The following is a 17,730-nucleotide window of genomic DNA, read 5'->3' as shown; positions in this document are numbered from 1 at the left end:
CAATGTATTATATTTTAAGGATTTTGTAATAAATCCAAGATGTGAAAATTGGCGTGTTACAGTATCAATATTATTTCGAATATCCTTCATCTCACTAGTTGACTCATTTAAATTTTCATTGTTGTGATCAAACACACAAACACACACACACACGCACACACACACATATATAGGGTCATAATCAGGTGTGACCGCGCCTTAACGTGCAATCAATGCGGCCACACCACTATGTATACAAATATACACCACTCAATGTTAGAAAATGCACAACACAAATATGCACCATTAGGTACGCATCACCAAAAAGCACACCACTAGGTATGCAAATATACACCACACACTGTTCGTAAATGCACAATTAGGAGCATGGGAGTTATGGTGCATTATTTTGGGTGTGTTGTGTGTTTTTGTGTATTTTCATTGTTGTGCATTTTCTAACATTGAGTAATGTATATTTGTATACATAGTGGTGTATACCGAACGAGGAGGCACAACCACATTTGAGCAGATTTATATATATGTCCCTAATCAGGTGAGAACCATGTCCCATGTGAGAACATGTGGACAAATCCAAACCACTAATCTAGTAGATTTAACGGTTCAAAATAAACAAAACTTTGCAATATTTATGAAAAACCCGCTCATTTTAAAAATTTGTAATATTTATGAAAATGACCTAGCTCATTTTTCACTTGATTTCCTATTCGTAAGATCTTATAGATCAATGGTTTGGATTTGTCCACACATTCTCACCTGGGAACTGTTTCAATGGTTCTCATATGATAAGGATTATATATATATATATATATATATAATTCAGTTCTTGTGCAGTTGGGTGTCTCCCGTGCGGTTAAATCTGAACCATTAATTTTGCCTAAATCAACGTTTAGGATTAACAATGATTTAAAAAAATGCGGTGGCAATTTGATCATTTTGCATCTAGATCAAATTTAAGATGCGTGGTTTTCCTTCTTTAGGTGCGTGGTTGTGTATTTAAGGTGCGTCAGCTATTGAAACTTAAGGTGCGTCGACTTAGAAAGGCGACCATTTGGTTGCCTTCCGCCGGAGTCCGGTGATGGTTCTATCGTCGTCGGTCGTCGGATTTTCTTTTGAATAATAAATAACTTGCTATTGCAGGTCATTTACCGATTTTTGGGCTTCTTTATCCCAATTTAACGTGTTAAATGGCCTAATTATACTTTTTAAATATTTAGGGACCTAATCGATTTTTTAGGTATTATTCAGGAACTTATTTGACGATTTTCCCAATATATTTTAATCATACCAAATCAAAAGTAGACCCCATTTCAATTAATATATATTAGAATAATAAGGCAATATTTATTAATTTTTCCAACATTTGAATTGTCCCCAACGAAAGAAAAAGTCAAACGACGATCTTGGCATTGATGTTATCAAAATATCTAATAATTACTTGTATAGTAGCATTACAAATATAAGGTAGAACTGACAATGAGCTGTGAGATAGAAGAGGAGAGCCCTTCCAGATACGGTGATGGGGGAGTTAGTAATTTGGATGGCATTAGAGAGGAGATTGAAACGGCGTTCTCCGGCGGCGGCGATCACGACGGCGCTGCCGTGTACGTGGCGGTGGGGAATGCTACTAAGGGGTGTGAGGAGTCGAGCATGGATGCGCTGCGTTGGGCACTCAAAAACGCCGTCGTCACTCATCCGCCCTCTTCTTTTCTCGTCTTCCTCGTTAATATCTTCCCGGAAACCAAGCACATCCCATCTCCATGTAAGCTCTTTTCACTTTTCTTCTCATTTTTATTTTTGCAAATATCAATAATTAATTAGTATCAAAACTTGCATCCAAAACAACTTTAATTCTCCTTGTTTCATTGTGCTCACAAAGTTTGAGGTTCGGGGGAGCAAATTTTTAACTAAAATTGTTTTTAACAATTCGACTCATATTTGCAAAAACAATGTTCTCTTCCCTGGTATTTTGATAATGGATTAAATCAATAAATTAGAACAAATCAACTGATCGATGGTCTATAAAGAAGAAAAAAAAACAAAATAAATTTGAGTCAGACTTATGTGACCCTCACATATTTTAGTTAATTCCTGAGACATATTGAATGATGATAGTTATTTGTTATTTATTATAGAAATTAATTATAATACTTATTACAACAAATTTAATATTAATTTGAGATAAATAAATTATTATTCTTACAGAGTGTAATGCTAATGTAAATATTGTAATACTTATATGTGATTACTTAGGAAAGAATTGAAATTGTAATACTTATTGTAGAAAAATAAATATCAATTTGAATTAAAAATAAATTGTTATTTATGATTATGATAAATATTGTAATACTTATATCTGAAGTTACTTACACAGTTATAATTCGACATGCCAAACGGAGAAGGACTTGTGGTACGATATCACATAATTTTTTGCCTATTATAAGTGATAGATTAGAATTGTAATTAAGGGAGGAAAACCAGGCTAGAAGGATAAGGACACACTAACTACAAAGGGTAACTTGGGTGTTTTCTTCTAGCAACTTGTTACATTGACTTTTTAGAATGATTGCAAATTAAAATATAAAAAAAAAATGTAATTAAGAATGTTATCATCTTCGCCGGCACTGCAGAGGTCTGTAATTCAGTAGTGAAGGGTTTAGGGTGGTGTGTTTGGACCGCGTCTTTCGCTTCCGTGGGCCAGGGCTTATCCCCAAGTCAAACTCGGCTTGTCGGACCGCCCTTAGCTTCTCTCTATCACAAATTAATTCTCCTATCTACTTCTACTACTTCCCCGTTTCATTTTATCTGTCTTACTTACTATTCATTGGTCAAACCAATTCTTTCTTCTTTGTTTATTTTCTTTATTATTTTTTACTTGTTTTTAAATTTAATTTTTTGTGTTTAATAATACTTTTAGTGTAGTTTCTAAATATATAAATTTTGTATATTAATACTAAACTCAATATTATGAAAATTTCAATTAAAAATAACTTCAATCAAGCCTCGTTAACCGAATCAGACACATAAAATGGGACGGAGGGAGTATTAAGTTTAAGTGATGAATAAGAAAGGCAATTTCAAATAGTTGTTATACGGTGGACTATGGTCCATAATGCATTGTGGACCATGGTCACAAAACGCTGTTGTTTTATTAAGTAAAAGAAACGACTGCGATGGAGCACCGTAAAGGATACTACAGTTCATCTCAAAAAATACTGCCTCACATTTGTTTTTATATTATCAAATGAAACTGTAGTTATATCGAAATGTAATTGTAGTTGTGTTTAAAGAAATTGCAGTATATATAAAATGAAACTGAATAACAGTTTCACATTTTGGGTGTATATTGTCCAATGAAACTGTAGTTATATCGAAATGATAATGTAGTTGTGTTGAAAGGAAACTGCAGTGTATTATAAAAGAAACTGTAGTTGTGTTGAAAGGAATTTGAACAACAGTTTCACATATTTGAGTGTATACTGTCAAATGAAACTGCAGTTATATTGAAAAGGAACTACAATGTATATAAACTGAAAGTTAACGGCGCAGAACGGAGGTCGTTTCAGTCGTCTGTTTTCATTAATCAAAACGATGTCGTTTTGATACATGGTCCACAATCATTGTGGACCGCGGTCTACAGTAAAATTTGCGAATTTCAACTAAGTGAATCAAATTGTTGACTTGATAATTGGAATGATTAATTATTAATATTGATGTTTAGTTATCCTTGATCCTATAATCAGAAAAAGGTTTCGAAAAAAAAACAAAACAACACATCAAGACAATTGATCTAAAGAGTAGCGATGAAGTGAGTATGTAATACATTGAGGAAATCGATGAAGTGAGTAGAGATGAGTTAGGAGGCAACGAAATGAGGAGGTGATGAAATGAAGAGGGATAAAGGTGAATTAATGAAATGATACTTTATTTAAATTAAGTAATGTGTTTTGTAATTATAGGGGTAATAAAATCATATAGTTATGTTTTAAAAAGTTGTCAACAAAACAATGTGTATAACTTTTATGAGTTAATTCCGTTTTTGGTCCTAGATTTATAGGTGACAATCCACTTTTAGTCATTTTTTATTAGACATTTCACATTAGGTCCTAGTATTACTGTGACATGATCATTTTTGGTCATCCGTCAACAAAATTGTTGAAATATCGTTAAATACAAAGGCCTTTCAGTCATTTTTATACAAAGTGAGTTGACCCTACTATATTTGTATGTTTATTTTTTTTTAAAAAAATAAATTCATAATTAAAGACCGAAATGCCTTCGTATTTAGTGACATTAGAATTGTTTTGCTAATAAAGAACTAATAATGGTCATGCCACAATAATACTAAAACTAAATGTGGATGTTCTAATAAAAAATGTCTAAAAATAGACTACCACATATAAATCTAGGATCAAAAATGAAATGAACTCTAACTTTTATTCTCATTCCTTTTGTCTAACCACCGCATAAACCAAACACACACTAAATTTTGATTTGATCTTAGAAGTTAGAATAGGTAAAACAAAGTTTATTTTAACTTTTACCTTTTAATGAGTCTTTATTGTATTAATGTTTAAAAGAAAATACTATGTGAATTCTCTTTATGACATTTCCTTATCTAAGTAATACATAGTAAGTTCAATTAATATATTACATGATGGATAATACTTTGTGTTTTCTTTATTGTACTTCGTACATTTATATTTTTCAAATAAACTTATTTATCTTTAAAACTCTTGTAATAGTTGAGAAGTTAACCTCCTTAGTAGGGATGGAAATAGGCTAGGCCGAGTCGGGCTTTAGAAAATTAGGCCTGGGCCTATTATGAAAATCGAAAGCCTGAGCTTGAGCCTGAGCCTGTATGTAGGCTTTTTTTTAGGCTCAAGCCTGAGCCTACAGTTGGCCTGGCCTGGCCTAAAGCCTTTTTAAAAGCCTATTTAATATATAGGCCTTTAAAAAGGCTTCAAAATAGATCCTGAATAAGCTTTGCGCCTATTTAAATAGGCTTCGAACATATTTAAGGCCTACATTTTTAAGCGTTTTAAAGTATACCTGTAAAAAATTTATAAAAAATACTTAAGTTCATATTTCATAATGAATGACAAAATCATAAGTTCATATTTCACAATACAATATCCAACACCACAAGTTTAATAAGTAAAGTTCGTAATACAAAATTCAACAATACATTCTTTACTAATTACTAGTATTACTACAAATCTATAAATCCTACAATCAATTACTAGTAGGCTCATATTACATTAGTATTACTACTTTACTAATTGCTAGTAAACTGTAAACACTAAACAACTAGCATAATTATTACTAGTAATTAGTAACACTACTTATTAGCAATTTAACATCATAGCAATAGTAACTAGTAATATCTAACACTGTTTACTAATTAGTAAGTCGTATTTGGGATTTGGGTATTGGGAATTAGGGTTGTAAGGTGTGTATACAATATATATATATAGGCTAGGCCTGCGGGCTTGTAGGCTAGGCTTTTAAATATAGGCCTAGGCCTATTTAACTAAATAGGCTTCTAATTAAGCCTAGGCCTGGCCTTTTTACTAAATAGGCTAGGCCAGGCTATGCCCTAAGTAGGCCAGGCCGTAGGCCCCTATTCCCACCCCTACTCCTTAGTCCTTACCTCCCCTTGTATTTTGGCTTCCCATAGACTATACGCTAATTAAGACACTCAACATAAATCACCAATTGCGTGTTGTGAATCTCTTCCCTATATTCTTCTTTTAAAATCATTTTATTAATCATATTTACTATTTTAAGTTATGAAAACTCTTTTTTATTTAGTACTATTGACTCCCTTCCATGTGAGAGTGTAAACCGGGTGTCATTAAATCACAAGGTCTTTGGCAGTTAAGAAAACTCTTCTTTGCATTGTTTTTTTTTTTTTTAAATGTTATGAAAAATTATACAATTTCTAAATATATAAAATTTATTTGTTAGCATTAAATTAATTGTATGAAAAAGAAAGTTTCGTTCTTGATGTTTATTGGTTACCGACTTACCGTAAATTAAAAATTTTCACTACCTGAAGAATTAGGAGGTAATTTTAATATGAAAATGTTATATAACAATATAACTCTTTAAAACATGAACGTTGGTGCCATTAATGCAATTTATTTTCCTTGAACAATATCATAGCTATTCTAATGGTAAAAATCTCATTTAATATTTTATTGGTGCATCCCGGTGCTTATAGAGATTAGTTTGAATATAGTATGAGCTTAAATGTGTCTCCTACCGTTAAGGTATGCTTAGAGGACGAAAAATTATTCTGTGCAAGGTGAATCTGGGTCTAAAATACACAATTTACATATTGAATGTTCGCAATTTATATACAGAATGTTCACAATTTACATACTAAATGTTCATAATTTGAATGGTGAACATTCAACATGTAAATTGTGAACATTCAGTATGTAAATTGTTATGAGTCAACATTGTAAGGTGGACCATCTATGGTATAACCGTATAACTATTGGCTCAGGGCACCTCGTGGTTTAACAAATAAAAAATCTCTAATAATATGTCAGTGTTGTGAATAGACAATTGTTCAATATGGTGTTTCTAATTTGACAGCCGATTTTTTTTTTTTTTTTTCGGTTAGGAGTAGTTTTATTTTTTAAAAGCTTTCTTATTATTTTATTTTCATTTAGTTTCTACTATAAGGTTCATTTTAAATAAGTTGCATATTTATTTTCTTTAATTATAACATGAAATGAGCGTATATTGATAGAAAAGTATATTTACCTAAAACAAAAATAAAGACTAATTCACAAGATGGGGGCTTACCCAGTACATACTATCGAATAGTGGTTGCGAGTTTCTCTTATCATTTAGAAAAAAGATTAATTAAAATATACATATGTTAATGATTAAAAAAAAAAAAGCATTTTGGAGTTTTGGTATCAACATGCCTTGGTCCAATTCACCAAATGTTTTACTCCCAAAATATTTAACCATTGACAATTAGGTATTCATGTCCAATTGTTATACAATATACTTTGCATTGCATTGTGAACACTGGTCTAAAAAATTATGTGTCTACAGTTAAAATATTATGTGTCTTCAGCTATAAATTATGTGTATATAAATAAATTGAAAGCACATAATCTGTTAACTACAGACACATAATATGTTAATTACATGTATATAATATGTTAATTGTAGACACATAATATGCTAACAATGCAACTACATATTATGTATGCAGACATGATGTTAACATATTAAGTGCCTTCAATTTATTTACAAGCACATCATCTGTTAACTGCAAATACATAATATGTTAAATGCAGACACGTAATCTGAACTGAATGTTAACTTTGGACCAGAATCCTCAATGTGAGGTGGACCCTGGTCAATGGTATAATTTGCCATTGATGTCGGAATAGTAATCCAAAATGTTGAGTAAAGCATAATGAGAGTAAGATTATGGATTAATACATAAAAGTCAAATTTAAGGCAAAAATTAAACATGCAAAACTAATTGCATCCATTTTTAATGATGAATCAAATGTGATGTTTGATGATAGTGGGGATGATTCCACTGAGCCAAGTGAATCCTGAGCAGAAAGAGAACCACATGGCCCAAGAAAGAAGCAAGAGAAGCCAATTCCTTCATAAATTTCTTGATGTCTGCTCTGCTTCCCAGGTACATACAATACCTTATTATTACTTTTAGGATGATAAGGTTAAATAATACATAATTAAATGCAAAGACCTATCTTATACGGGATATATTGTCAGTCATTGCTTTAACATTATGGTTAATTTTGAACTTTTAATTTGTCATATAATTAAGATTGCTCATAAACTAACTAGGACTACAGACTCTCAGTCTGACTTTCGTTTCTGGAATTCATTCTCCCTAATTGTATTCTCTTGCTACTTTCTTCTTCAAGGTAATAATAACTTTGGTTTTGATTTTCAAAAAAAAAAAACATAATTGTTAACATATTATATTGGAAATTTAGTCAGTTTGTATTTGATTAAAATCAATATTACTTTGTTTCATTTAGGATTATATTTTCTATCAAAAAAGTATTTTATTTTAATATCCTAATATTATGTATATATATGTATATACATATTAATAGAGTTAGTTCTTAATATTAGTCATCAATTATAGTGGTTTTAGTCGTCATAGTGCTTTTACTAGACTTAGTCTTTGATTCTAACTGTCAAGGACTCAATTAGATAAAATCGTCAAAATCTAAGGAGCCAATTAAACACAAAGATATTTAGTACAAAATTGAAAAAATCCCTACTATCAAGAGAACTAAATTGAGTATTAACTCTTTAAATATACATATACAAAATAGGTGAAAGTGGAGACCATACTTGTTGAAAGTGATACAGAAGCAAAGGCAATACTGGACCTCATTCCCATTTGCAACATCAAAAAACTAGTTCTGGGCATTTCTAAACCAAATCTAAGGTACACTGCTAAAACCCCTCCCATTTGTTTTCTCATTCCATTCCATTCCTTCTAACTATTGAGTTTAGAAGGATGAGGTCAAAGAGAGGTAGCTGCACAGCTGATCAGATACTACAGAACGCACCCGAGTTTTGCGAAGTAAAGATCATATGTGAAGGCAAGGAAGTGGCAACCGATCAGCTTGAGTCGCCATCGCCTTCTCCTTCTCCGGGACCCAGTCCAAGATCTGCCCACGGCCCGACACAGCTTCAAAACCAGACGCAAAGTGAGTCGGTTGGGTGCGGCTGTTTCAAAGCAAAGGTATTCCAGTGATCAGATCCAGGAAAGATCTTCAGCTAGAGAGTTACATCAAGAGCATCAACCAAGAAAAATATTACCCTCACAAAAGATTAAAAATAAAATACAGGATATCTACAAAGTACTTGGTTTCTTTTTCTTTTTAATACAAATGAAAAGCTGCCAATTCAAATGTAAGCAAACATTGAATTCTTACACATTTTGCATATCTGAATAATCAAGCATATATCGATGAGAAGTGAAAACCAGCAGTAATTTCATATCATAGCTTAATTTTCAGGAAATGGAAGAAGTATAGGGAAAGAATACCTAATAGAATCAGTATTCCTGTAGTTGCCAAGATGAAAAACAAACAGCTAAATGCAATTTCTGAACAAGAAAGTAATATCACTGCTTCAAATCTCAGGAAATACACCAATATTAGAAAGTCTGGAGATCGCAAAGCCAGGAGCACAACCAAACTTGGTTCTGCTAAACCTTTGATCAAAGAGCAATTCTGTAGTAATGTAACAAACTATACATTCAGCAATGATTTAATTGCTTGTCGCAGCCAAATGGGATTTCTTCTAGATTTACAATCCTTACATTACCCTACATAAGCCAAACACTGATCACAAAGTTCCAACCCATAAAAATGTATTTCTTCAACTTGAGATTGGTGACTTGGATAGCACCACCCTCCTATCTTCTAAGACATAATTGTCATACAGGAGACTGAAGGGAAACAGTACTCTTCAGAGAAGAAAATTGCATGTTACGTGCAGCAAAAACAAAGCATACTTTGTTCCTCCAATAAGATTTTGCCGAGGAATCTGCCATTCAGTCCACTAGAAATCCAAAATTTCTCATAATGTATACAAGTATGTTCTCCATGAATCTCAGTTATACTAGTAATATTTACTAAAAGAAATCAAACTCAAGGTAATTATTAGAATTTTTTTGATTAGGAGCCACCGCAGTAAGAGCAGGCTTTTCACTAGTTGATGCTGCTGGAGGTGGAATACGCTCAAATTCAAAGGGCTTTGGGATCTCAGGAGGGGAAGCACAGCGTATCAATGCCCAATTCACACCTTCAAAGAAAGGGTGCTGTTTTATTTCAGTTGCTCCTCTTTTGTAAGCCAATCTATTCTGTGGTTCTTTAATGAGCAGGCCCCTTATAAGATCCCTAGCTGCAAAGCTGACAACTGGTGATTCTGGAAATCTAAGAGGCTGGCCGACAACATTGAACAATGTGGCTCGGTTCCCAGATCCTTTAAATGGGGTTTTACCAAACAAAAGCTCATAAAGGAAGATCCCAAAGGTCCACCAATCTACAGCACTACCATGGCCTTCACCTTTAATAATTTCAGGTGCCAAGTATTCATGGGTCCCCACAAATGACATGGACCTAGCACCAGTAGGTTCTGCAACTAGTTCAGGTAGAGGGGTAACCTGAGTGCCAATATCAGCTTTGGATTTTCGGTCCTTCTTCTTGGACTTGCTAGAAAAGAAACGGGGAGAGAAACATGTTGTGGTAACAGCACACGATGGTTGAATGCAAGCTGGCTGGACACAGAAACCAGAGCTCTTCTGGAGAGGTTCTGAATCTAAAGATTTGACTAGTGTTGGACTGACGGTACAACGAAGTGAAAGGTCAAAGTCTGAGAGCATTATATGCCCATCTTCTCTCACCAGGACGTTTTCAGGTTTAAGATCACGATAAATAATTCCTAGCATGTGGAGATACTCAAGAGCTAAAAGGACCTCAGCTACATAAAATCTGTAAGAAGCAGATAAACCGTTAAAATAAGCAATCAATTAGACACTTCCAATGCAATAAGAACAACCTTATTCCTTCTTGTACATAAAGTGATTTTGCCATAGATATTACTTTTCCAATCCACAGAACCATATTACCAAACAGTTGAAGGATCATCCTAGTGTAGCTAAAGAAACATCTTAATATTTTACTTGGTTCTAGGAAATTCTAGCACAGTATTGCTGGCTCAGCTTCCCTAAATAAACACATTTTAATAGTAGATTCTTGTCCAGGTTCCAACTACCATGGTTCTTGGTTTGGTAAAATGCCGAATTTATTTTTCATGTGGGGAAGCTTCATAAACCAGATTAAATGAAATGGAAACCAGATCATTAGAACTTCAAAAAGTTTTGCCAAGAATAGCATTCCTATAGAGCTATACAGAGGTTCATATTAGTATAATTGATTATGCAACTATTATATACCAGTGGTCAATTTGGTTAAAAGCTCGTCAGCAGCATATTGCTACAAATTAGCAGATTATAAAACAAGCCGACACTAAGAGTAAACTAATGTAGCATCTAGAAATTTAAGATGATAAAGGAAAAAAAATCAAAATGAACATAGTAAATTAGCAATAAAGAGACATTGGCACATCAGAATCCCTAGCTGAGGATTAGTGACAAAGAAACAGCAATAAGGGATGCAACAGGAAGAAATTATGTTACTCCTTGATGCTTAATTAAAAGAAAATAAAAAAGAACTAATTCCAATTTGTCCTCAAACTAAGGTAGTATTTCACTTTTATATCAATTTGGGCAAAAAGCCAAAAATGGTCCCCCCAAGTTTGTAAGTTGGATAAATTCATAAAAATGGTTCCCAAACTATTGAAAATTGAAAAATTAGTCCTTTCATCAATGGATGACCACTTTAGTCCAATTCTCAGTAGTTGCAGTACCAATCTTTTCCAAATTGGTAGTTGGGTGCTTAAAGTGGAATACCACTATATTTTGGGTAATAAAACCGTAATTACTTCATTAAAAAGTTCAAGAACCAAAGCAGCAAAACTCCAATAAACATAATAGTGTAATACATTATGCAGATGGCAAATGGAAATACACAATGGTTGGTAACTAACCAAGTCAGTTGTCATACTATTTTCGACAAAAGTACTAAATAGGCTCCTCATATTTTTGCTGTCCAAATGGCTAATTCCCTTTTAGCTTCAAAATTCACAAAATTCAACAAACTAATCAACATTATTGTTTCATTGAACTTAACGATATCTATGCACCAAATCAGATTTTTCGGGGAATGTGTAGTTGGCATTTGGCAATAATACCTGATGTCTGTCCACAAATGAGTATAAATTCTATTCTCACAAAAAATGGGTAGATTGCTAAACCTCACCTTAATTTCAGTGTATTAGAACAAGTACCACAACACTGTAGCACCAAGAAGCAAAAACAAGGTTTCCACTAAAAAAATTCTAGAGAAGATTTATATGAAATTTGTGCTGAAAGTTCTACAATTATAATTGCAAACTACAGGTAAAATAAGAAGCATTATGCATTCACAGAAATTAGCAGTAAATTGAGAGATGCTTATAGAGCAAAGAACTCATACTTGACTGCTAGTTCAGAAAAATGTTTCCCTGGCTGCCTCTGCCTCAGAGTGTGCAGATCTCCTCCTGGGCAGAATTCCATAACCAAACATGAAAACTTATCAGTCTCAAAGTGGGTATACAGAGTTGGAAGAAAAGGATGGTCCAAGGATTGTAATATTTCCCGTTCTGTCTGAGCACGAATAAGTTTTTTACGGCCAGCCAGAGATTCTTTATCCATAACTTTCATTGCAAAATAGCAATTGGTACCACTCAATTCTGCCAAGTAAACGCTCCCAATATCTCCACAACCCAACCTTTTCAACAGTCTGAAATGGCTAAAACCTAAAATCCCATCTCTTGTCCGGACAGCTTGAATGGCTTCCCAACCCGAGTCGTTTGCTTTATGAGGCTTGTTGACACTGCTACTGAAACTGCTAGAAGTGCTTTCATCGCTCACATTGGTGCTCGCACTTCCTCTACATATACTACTTTTTCCACTTTCAACATATTCAACACGATCACTTATTTTGGCACTTCCACTAGTTTTTGGTAGACTGCCAGTACCATCACTAACTTTTGCAGAAGCTGAACTGTTCTTTGTGCTATCAGGCTCAGATGTTTTCTTTTTTTGATCACCAAGAGCTAACTGAGAGCTCCTCATCCCATTAACTTCAGGACTATCAGCTGTAGACACTTTACCATTGTCAACCAAAGAGATGTTTGAATCAGGTTTATCAATTGCCAAATTGGATGTTCCACTTTGATTACTATGCGCCATTTTTTTATTGTTGAAAGGTTCCATAGAAACTGGCCTTGAGATATCTTGAAAGATTCTTCTAATTGTTCAGCAAAACTCAGCTTCTCTTGATTCGCTTTTGAAGCCTGTGAAGGCAAAGATCTAGAAATTTTTTGCTTCTGTGGTTTGATGAGTTCCAATGGTCATTTGCCGTAGATCAAGGGAAGCTCAGCTCTAACAGCAATGCTCGGCACCATTAGAGGAACAAAGCACTCTGAAGTAGTTAGATCCAAGCATTTCATTATTTGCAGCCATTCTGACATCCATCCCCACAATATAAAGATTCAAATATCAATTTCTTCCCAGAATCTGTCAACAACACAAACAACCAAGTTAATATATTAATTAATACTAGACAAGATATGTCCCAAAAGAAATGCTTCATTGGGTTGATACGTATAACAAATACAGATTACAGGTAGGCTGGATAAGGTGAAAGGTTAACATTCAAAACACCTAAACACCAATCCACTTCAACAAATTTAAACTTTTGGGTTTACTGAAATAATTGGTTGTGTTCCAAAGCAATATGAATAAACTAGAGCCAGAAACCTAGAAAAAAAAACACACAAAAAAAAAAAAAAAAAAAAAAAAATCAGTCTTCTGGAGACTACAAGATCTGACTCTCAAATTGAAGCACAAACTCCAAAAATAGAGCTCAAGGACATGTACATTCAGAAACTTAGCAACTGTGTGTAATCTAGTAGCCAAAAAGCACCAAATAAAAGCCTGTAATAAAAGGAGAAATATACAAATTATTAGAAGAGCAAAAAAGATACAAGGGACCGACCACCCATGAGTAAAAATTAAGTCAACCACATCAGCTCCAGAAACTTGCAGCATTTGCTATTAGCATCAAATAATATTATTAAAGAGGAGAAAAAAAAAAACAAATCATAGAAGCATGAAATTCCTGAAAATAAGTAGAGGGTGAAATCAATGAAACTAGCCCCAATAACAGTACGAGCCAAAACCCACATCAGATCCACAATCAAGACATAACCCAGATGCAAAAACCCACGGTCGAAGCAACCAAAAAACAAAGAGTAAAGATTAGCGATAGCAAGAAAAAGAAAAATCACCTGAATTGGAAAAGATCAGAAAACAAGAGGTTGAAGATGAAGAATCAGAAAAGAATGTTCATCCCAGCTCTTGTTGATTGCAACTGTTGAGGCAAAATCATTGAGGGCGAGAAATGAATATTGACTGGGTGACTCAGACTCCGGACTATTAGGTGAATGAATCAGGATTCAGGATAAACTGAATGAGTCAAACAAAAGCTAAAGCTTAGCCAAAGCCCAAAGACTCTTCTTTTCATCTTTCAGTACAGTACAAATGTACAATTTTATAAAAAAAAAAATAAGGTATTTTCCTTTACTTTCTTTAGTACTGTATTATTTTATGAATGTGTCATGTGTGAGGTCCAATTTCCAAAAGCCTAAAGGCTAAAACCCATAAAGTCCTGATTGTTTGGTGGAATTCATTTTCAATCCTAATACGATAAAACATAGATTTACACAATTGTGTGAATCATAGTGATACGCTATACACAGATATAGAGGNAAAAAAAAAAAAAAAAAAAGTAAATCAGTCTTCTGGAGACTACAAGATCTGACTCTCAAATTGAAGCACAAACTCCAAAAATAGAGCTCAAGGACATGTACATTCAGAAACTTAGCAACTGTGTGTAATCTAGTAGCCAAAAAGCACCAAATAAAAGCCTGTAATAAAAGGAGAAATATACAAATTATTAGAAGAGCAAAAAAGATACAAGGGACCGACCACCCATGAGTAAAAATTAAGTCAACCACATCAGCTCCAGAAACTTGCAGCATTTGCTATTAGCATCAAATAATATTATTAAAGAGGAGAAAAAAAAAAACAAATCATAGAAGCATGAAATTCCTGAAAATAAGTAGAGGGTGAAATCAATGAAACTAGCCCCAATAACAGTACGAGCCAAAACCCACATCAGATCCACAATCAAGACATAACCCAGATGCAAAAACCCACGGTCGAAGCAACCAAAAAACAAAGAGTAAAGATTAGCGATAGCAAGAAAAAGAAAAATCACCTGAATTGGAAAAGATCAGAAAACAAGAGGTTGAAGATGAAGAATCAGAAAAGAATGTTCATCCCAGCTCTTGTTGATTGCAACTGTTGAGGCAAAATCATTGAGGGCGAGAAATGAATATTGACTGGGTGACTCAGACTCCGGACTATTAGGTGAATGAATCAGGATTCAGGATAAACTGAATGAGTCAAACAAAAGCTAAAGCTTAGCCAAAGCCCAAAGACTCTTCTTTTCATCTTTCAGTACAGTACAAATGTACAATTTTATAAAAAAAAAAATAAGGTATTTTCCTTTACTTTCTTTAGTACTGTATTATTTTATGAATGTGTCATGTGTGAGGTCCAATTTCCAAAAGCCTAAAGGCTAAAACCCATAAAGTCCTGATTGTTTGGTGGAATTCATTTTCAATCCTAATACGATAAAACATAGATTTACACAATTGTGTGAATCATAGTGATACGCTATACACAGATATAGAGGGAGGGAGAAAAGGGAGAAGGAAGGGGAGGGATGGATCAAATGAGAACCCAAGCTCAAAAGAGAAATAGGAACTCATTGTAACTGTCCATTTGGATAGAACTAGCGCATTAGGAACACATTTTTTTTAAAAAATAAAACGCGGTGACATTTTTAAAAAATAATTCAAACTTTGAAGTGTAAGTAAAATTGTGTTAAAAGTGCAATAGTTTCATAGAGTACACCTAAGTACAAGTAAACTGAATTAAAAGTGACAATATAATGTACATTTAACGTTATCATTAGTTGCCCCAAACGTTATCATTAAGTGCGCACTAATGTAAAAAGCTAGCATTATAATTAATTAAGTGCACCAATGTGAAAATTTAAATTACTTGCACTATTAAGTATAAATGATTACACTTTTAAATGATTTTACTTGCACACTTGCATCTATTGCTTGCACTTTTAATACATTTTACTTGCACTCAAAGTTTGAGTTGTTTACAAAAATGTCATCATGTTTTTTTAATTACATATGATTTGCTGATCTTTTCAACTGGACGGCTCAAATTAGCTCCAATTCTATTTCTCTTCTGGGTGTTCGTTCTCACTAGAGTGCAATATATATATATATATATGGCTACGTTCTGGTGAGAACATACCCGCAAGAGATAACTATAAACCAATCATAGTCGTTCATCTATAAATATCTAACAGATCATATATTCATATATAATTTTTTTTTTAAATGTGGTAATATTTTTTTTAAATAACTCAAACTTTGAAGTCCAAGTAACATGTGTTAAAAATACAAGTAGCAGGTGCAAGTGTACAAGTAAAATGTGTAAATAAAATCACTTAAAAGTACAATCATTTACACTTAATAGTGCAAGTAATTGCATTTCACATTGGTGCACTTAATAATAACGTTTAGTGCAACTAATGATAACGTTGGGTGCATTTAATATTGTTGTTCGATGTACATTATATAGTTGCACATTTAGGGTGTGTTTGGTTAATAGGTTTAGCTATCAGGAATGGGTATCAGAGTCATTGTTATTGTTTGGTTGACATGTTTTTAGAACACTGCTATATGTTTTTATTACCCCATTAATCGCAAAACTCGTTTTCTAATAAAATAAGGGCTTCATTTTCCTTCCCCCTCTTCTTCCCCAACTATTAATAACCATTCTCATTCCACCCTACTACCAAACATGCAAAATACTTTTACCAAAACTCATTACAATTNAAAAAAAAAAAAAAAAAAAGTAAATCAGTCTTCTGGAGACTACAAGATCTGACTCTCAAATTGAAGCACAAACTCCAAAAATAGAGCTCAAGGACATGTACATTCAGAAACTTAGCAACTGTGTGTAATCTAGTAGCCAAAAAGCACCAAATAAAAGCCTGTAATAAAAGGAGAAATATACAAATTATTAGAAGAGCAAAAAAGATACAAGGGACCGACCACCCATGAGTAAAAATTAAGTCAACCACATCAGCTCCAGAAACTTGCAGCATTTGCTATTAGCATCAAATAATATTATTAAAGAGGAGAAAAAAAAAAACAAATCATAGAAGCATGAAATTCCTGAAAATAAGTAGAGGGTGAAATCAATGAAACTAGCCCCAATAACAGTACGAGCCAAAACCCACATCAGATCCACAATCAAGACATAACCCAGATGCAAAAACCCACGGTCGAAGCAACCAAAAAACAAAGAGTAAAGATTAGCGATAGCAAGAAAAAGAAAAATCACCTGAATTGGAAAAGATCAGAAAACAAGAGGTTGAAGATGAAGAATCAGAAAAGAATGTTCATCCCAGCTCTTGTTGATTGCAACTGTTGAGGCAAAATCATTGAGGGCGAGAAATGAATATTGACTGGGTGACTCAGACTCCGGACTATTAGGTGAATGAATCAGGATTCAGGATAAACTGAATGAGTCAAACAAAAGCTAAAGCTTAGCCAAAGCCCAAAGACTCTTCTTTTCATCTTTCAGTACAGTACAAATGTACAATTTTATAAAAAAAAAAATAAGGTATTTTCCTTTACTTTCTTTAGTACTGTATTATTTTATGAATGTGTCATGTGTGAGGTCCAATTTCCAAAAGCCTAAAGGCTAAAACCCATAAAGTCCTGATTGTTTGGTGGAATTCATTTTCAATCCTAATACGATAAAACATAGATTTACACAATTGTGTGAATCATAGTGATACGCTATACACAGATATAGAGGGAGGGAGAAAAGGGAGAAGGAAGGGGAGGGATGGATCAAATGAGAACCCAAGCTCA

At 33.5% G+C, this 17,730-nt stretch overlaps 2 protein-coding genes across 4 annotated transcripts; one reads left to right on the top strand and one right to left on the bottom strand.

Moving 5' to 3' along the window:
* Positions 1–1,437: 1,437 nt before the first annotated feature.
* On the top strand, positions 1,438–8,996 carry LOC116014961. Its single transcript, XM_031254938.1, has 4 exons — positions 1,438–1,759; positions 7,560–7,678; positions 8,349–8,464; positions 8,533–8,996. The coding sequence occupies exons 1-4, from the start codon at positions 1,474–1,476 to the stop codon at positions 8,774–8,776; spliced, it is 765 nt and encodes a 254-aa protein (XP_031110798.1). The 5' UTR covers positions 1,438–1,473; the 3' UTR covers positions 8,777–8,996.
* LOC116014940 (serine/threonine-protein kinase D6PKL2-like) lies at positions 8,252–17,210 on the bottom strand. Of its 3 annotated transcripts, none has more exons than XM_031254929.1 (4): positions 17,195–17,210; positions 12,126–13,210; positions 9,071–10,520; positions 8,252–8,748 (listed from the first exon to the last, which is right to left on the bottom strand). In XM_031254929.1, the coding sequence occupies exons 2-3, from the start codon at positions 12,905–12,907 to the stop codon at positions 9,662–9,664; spliced, it is 1,641 nt and encodes a 546-aa protein (XP_031110789.1). In that variant the 5' UTR covers positions 12,908–13,210; positions 17,195–17,210; the 3' UTR covers positions 8,252–8,748; positions 9,071–9,661. The 3 variants fall into 3 exon arrangements, with proteins under 3 accessions (XP_031110789.1, XP_031110782.1, XP_031110773.1); XM_031254922.1 differs by lacking the exon at positions 17,195–17,210 and adding an exon at positions 13,984–14,157 and having other exon boundaries at positions 8,252–8,799; XM_031254913.1 differs by lacking the exon at positions 17,195–17,210 and adding an exon at positions 13,984–14,157.
* Between the last annotated feature and the right edge of the window lie 520 nt (positions 17,211–17,730).

The sequence above is a fragment of the Ipomoea triloba genome, chromosome 1 (genome assembly GCF_003576645.1).
Source record: "Ipomoea triloba cultivar NCNSP0323 chromosome 1, ASM357664v1".
Lineage (NCBI taxonomy): Eukaryota > Viridiplantae > Streptophyta > Magnoliopsida > Solanales > Convolvulaceae > Ipomoea > Ipomoea triloba.
The sequence above is the reverse complement of the archived record's forward strand: the minus strand, read 5'-3'. Positions and strand labels throughout refer to the sequence as shown.

Coding starts and splice junctions, on each gene's coding strand:
- LOC116014961 (XM_031254938.1), top strand. CDS start 1,474: ATGAGCTGTGAGATAGAAGAGGAGAGCCCTTCCAGATACGGTGATGGG. Junction 7,679..8,348: donor ATGTCTGCTCTGCTTCCCAG/GTACATACAATA, acceptor TATACAAAATAG/GTGAAAGTGGAGACCATACT. Junction 8,465..8,532: donor ATTTCTAAACCAAATCTAAG/GTACACTGCTAA, acceptor TATTGAGTTTAG/AAGGATGAGGTCAAAGAGAG.
- LOC116014940 (XM_031254929.1), bottom strand. CDS start 12,907: ATGGAACCTTTCAACAATAAAAAAATGGCGCATAGTAATCAAAGTGGA. Junction 10,521..12,125: donor TTTTCTGAACTAGCAGTCAA/GTATGAGTTCTT, acceptor TGCTTCTTACAG/ATTTTATGTAGCTGAGGTCC.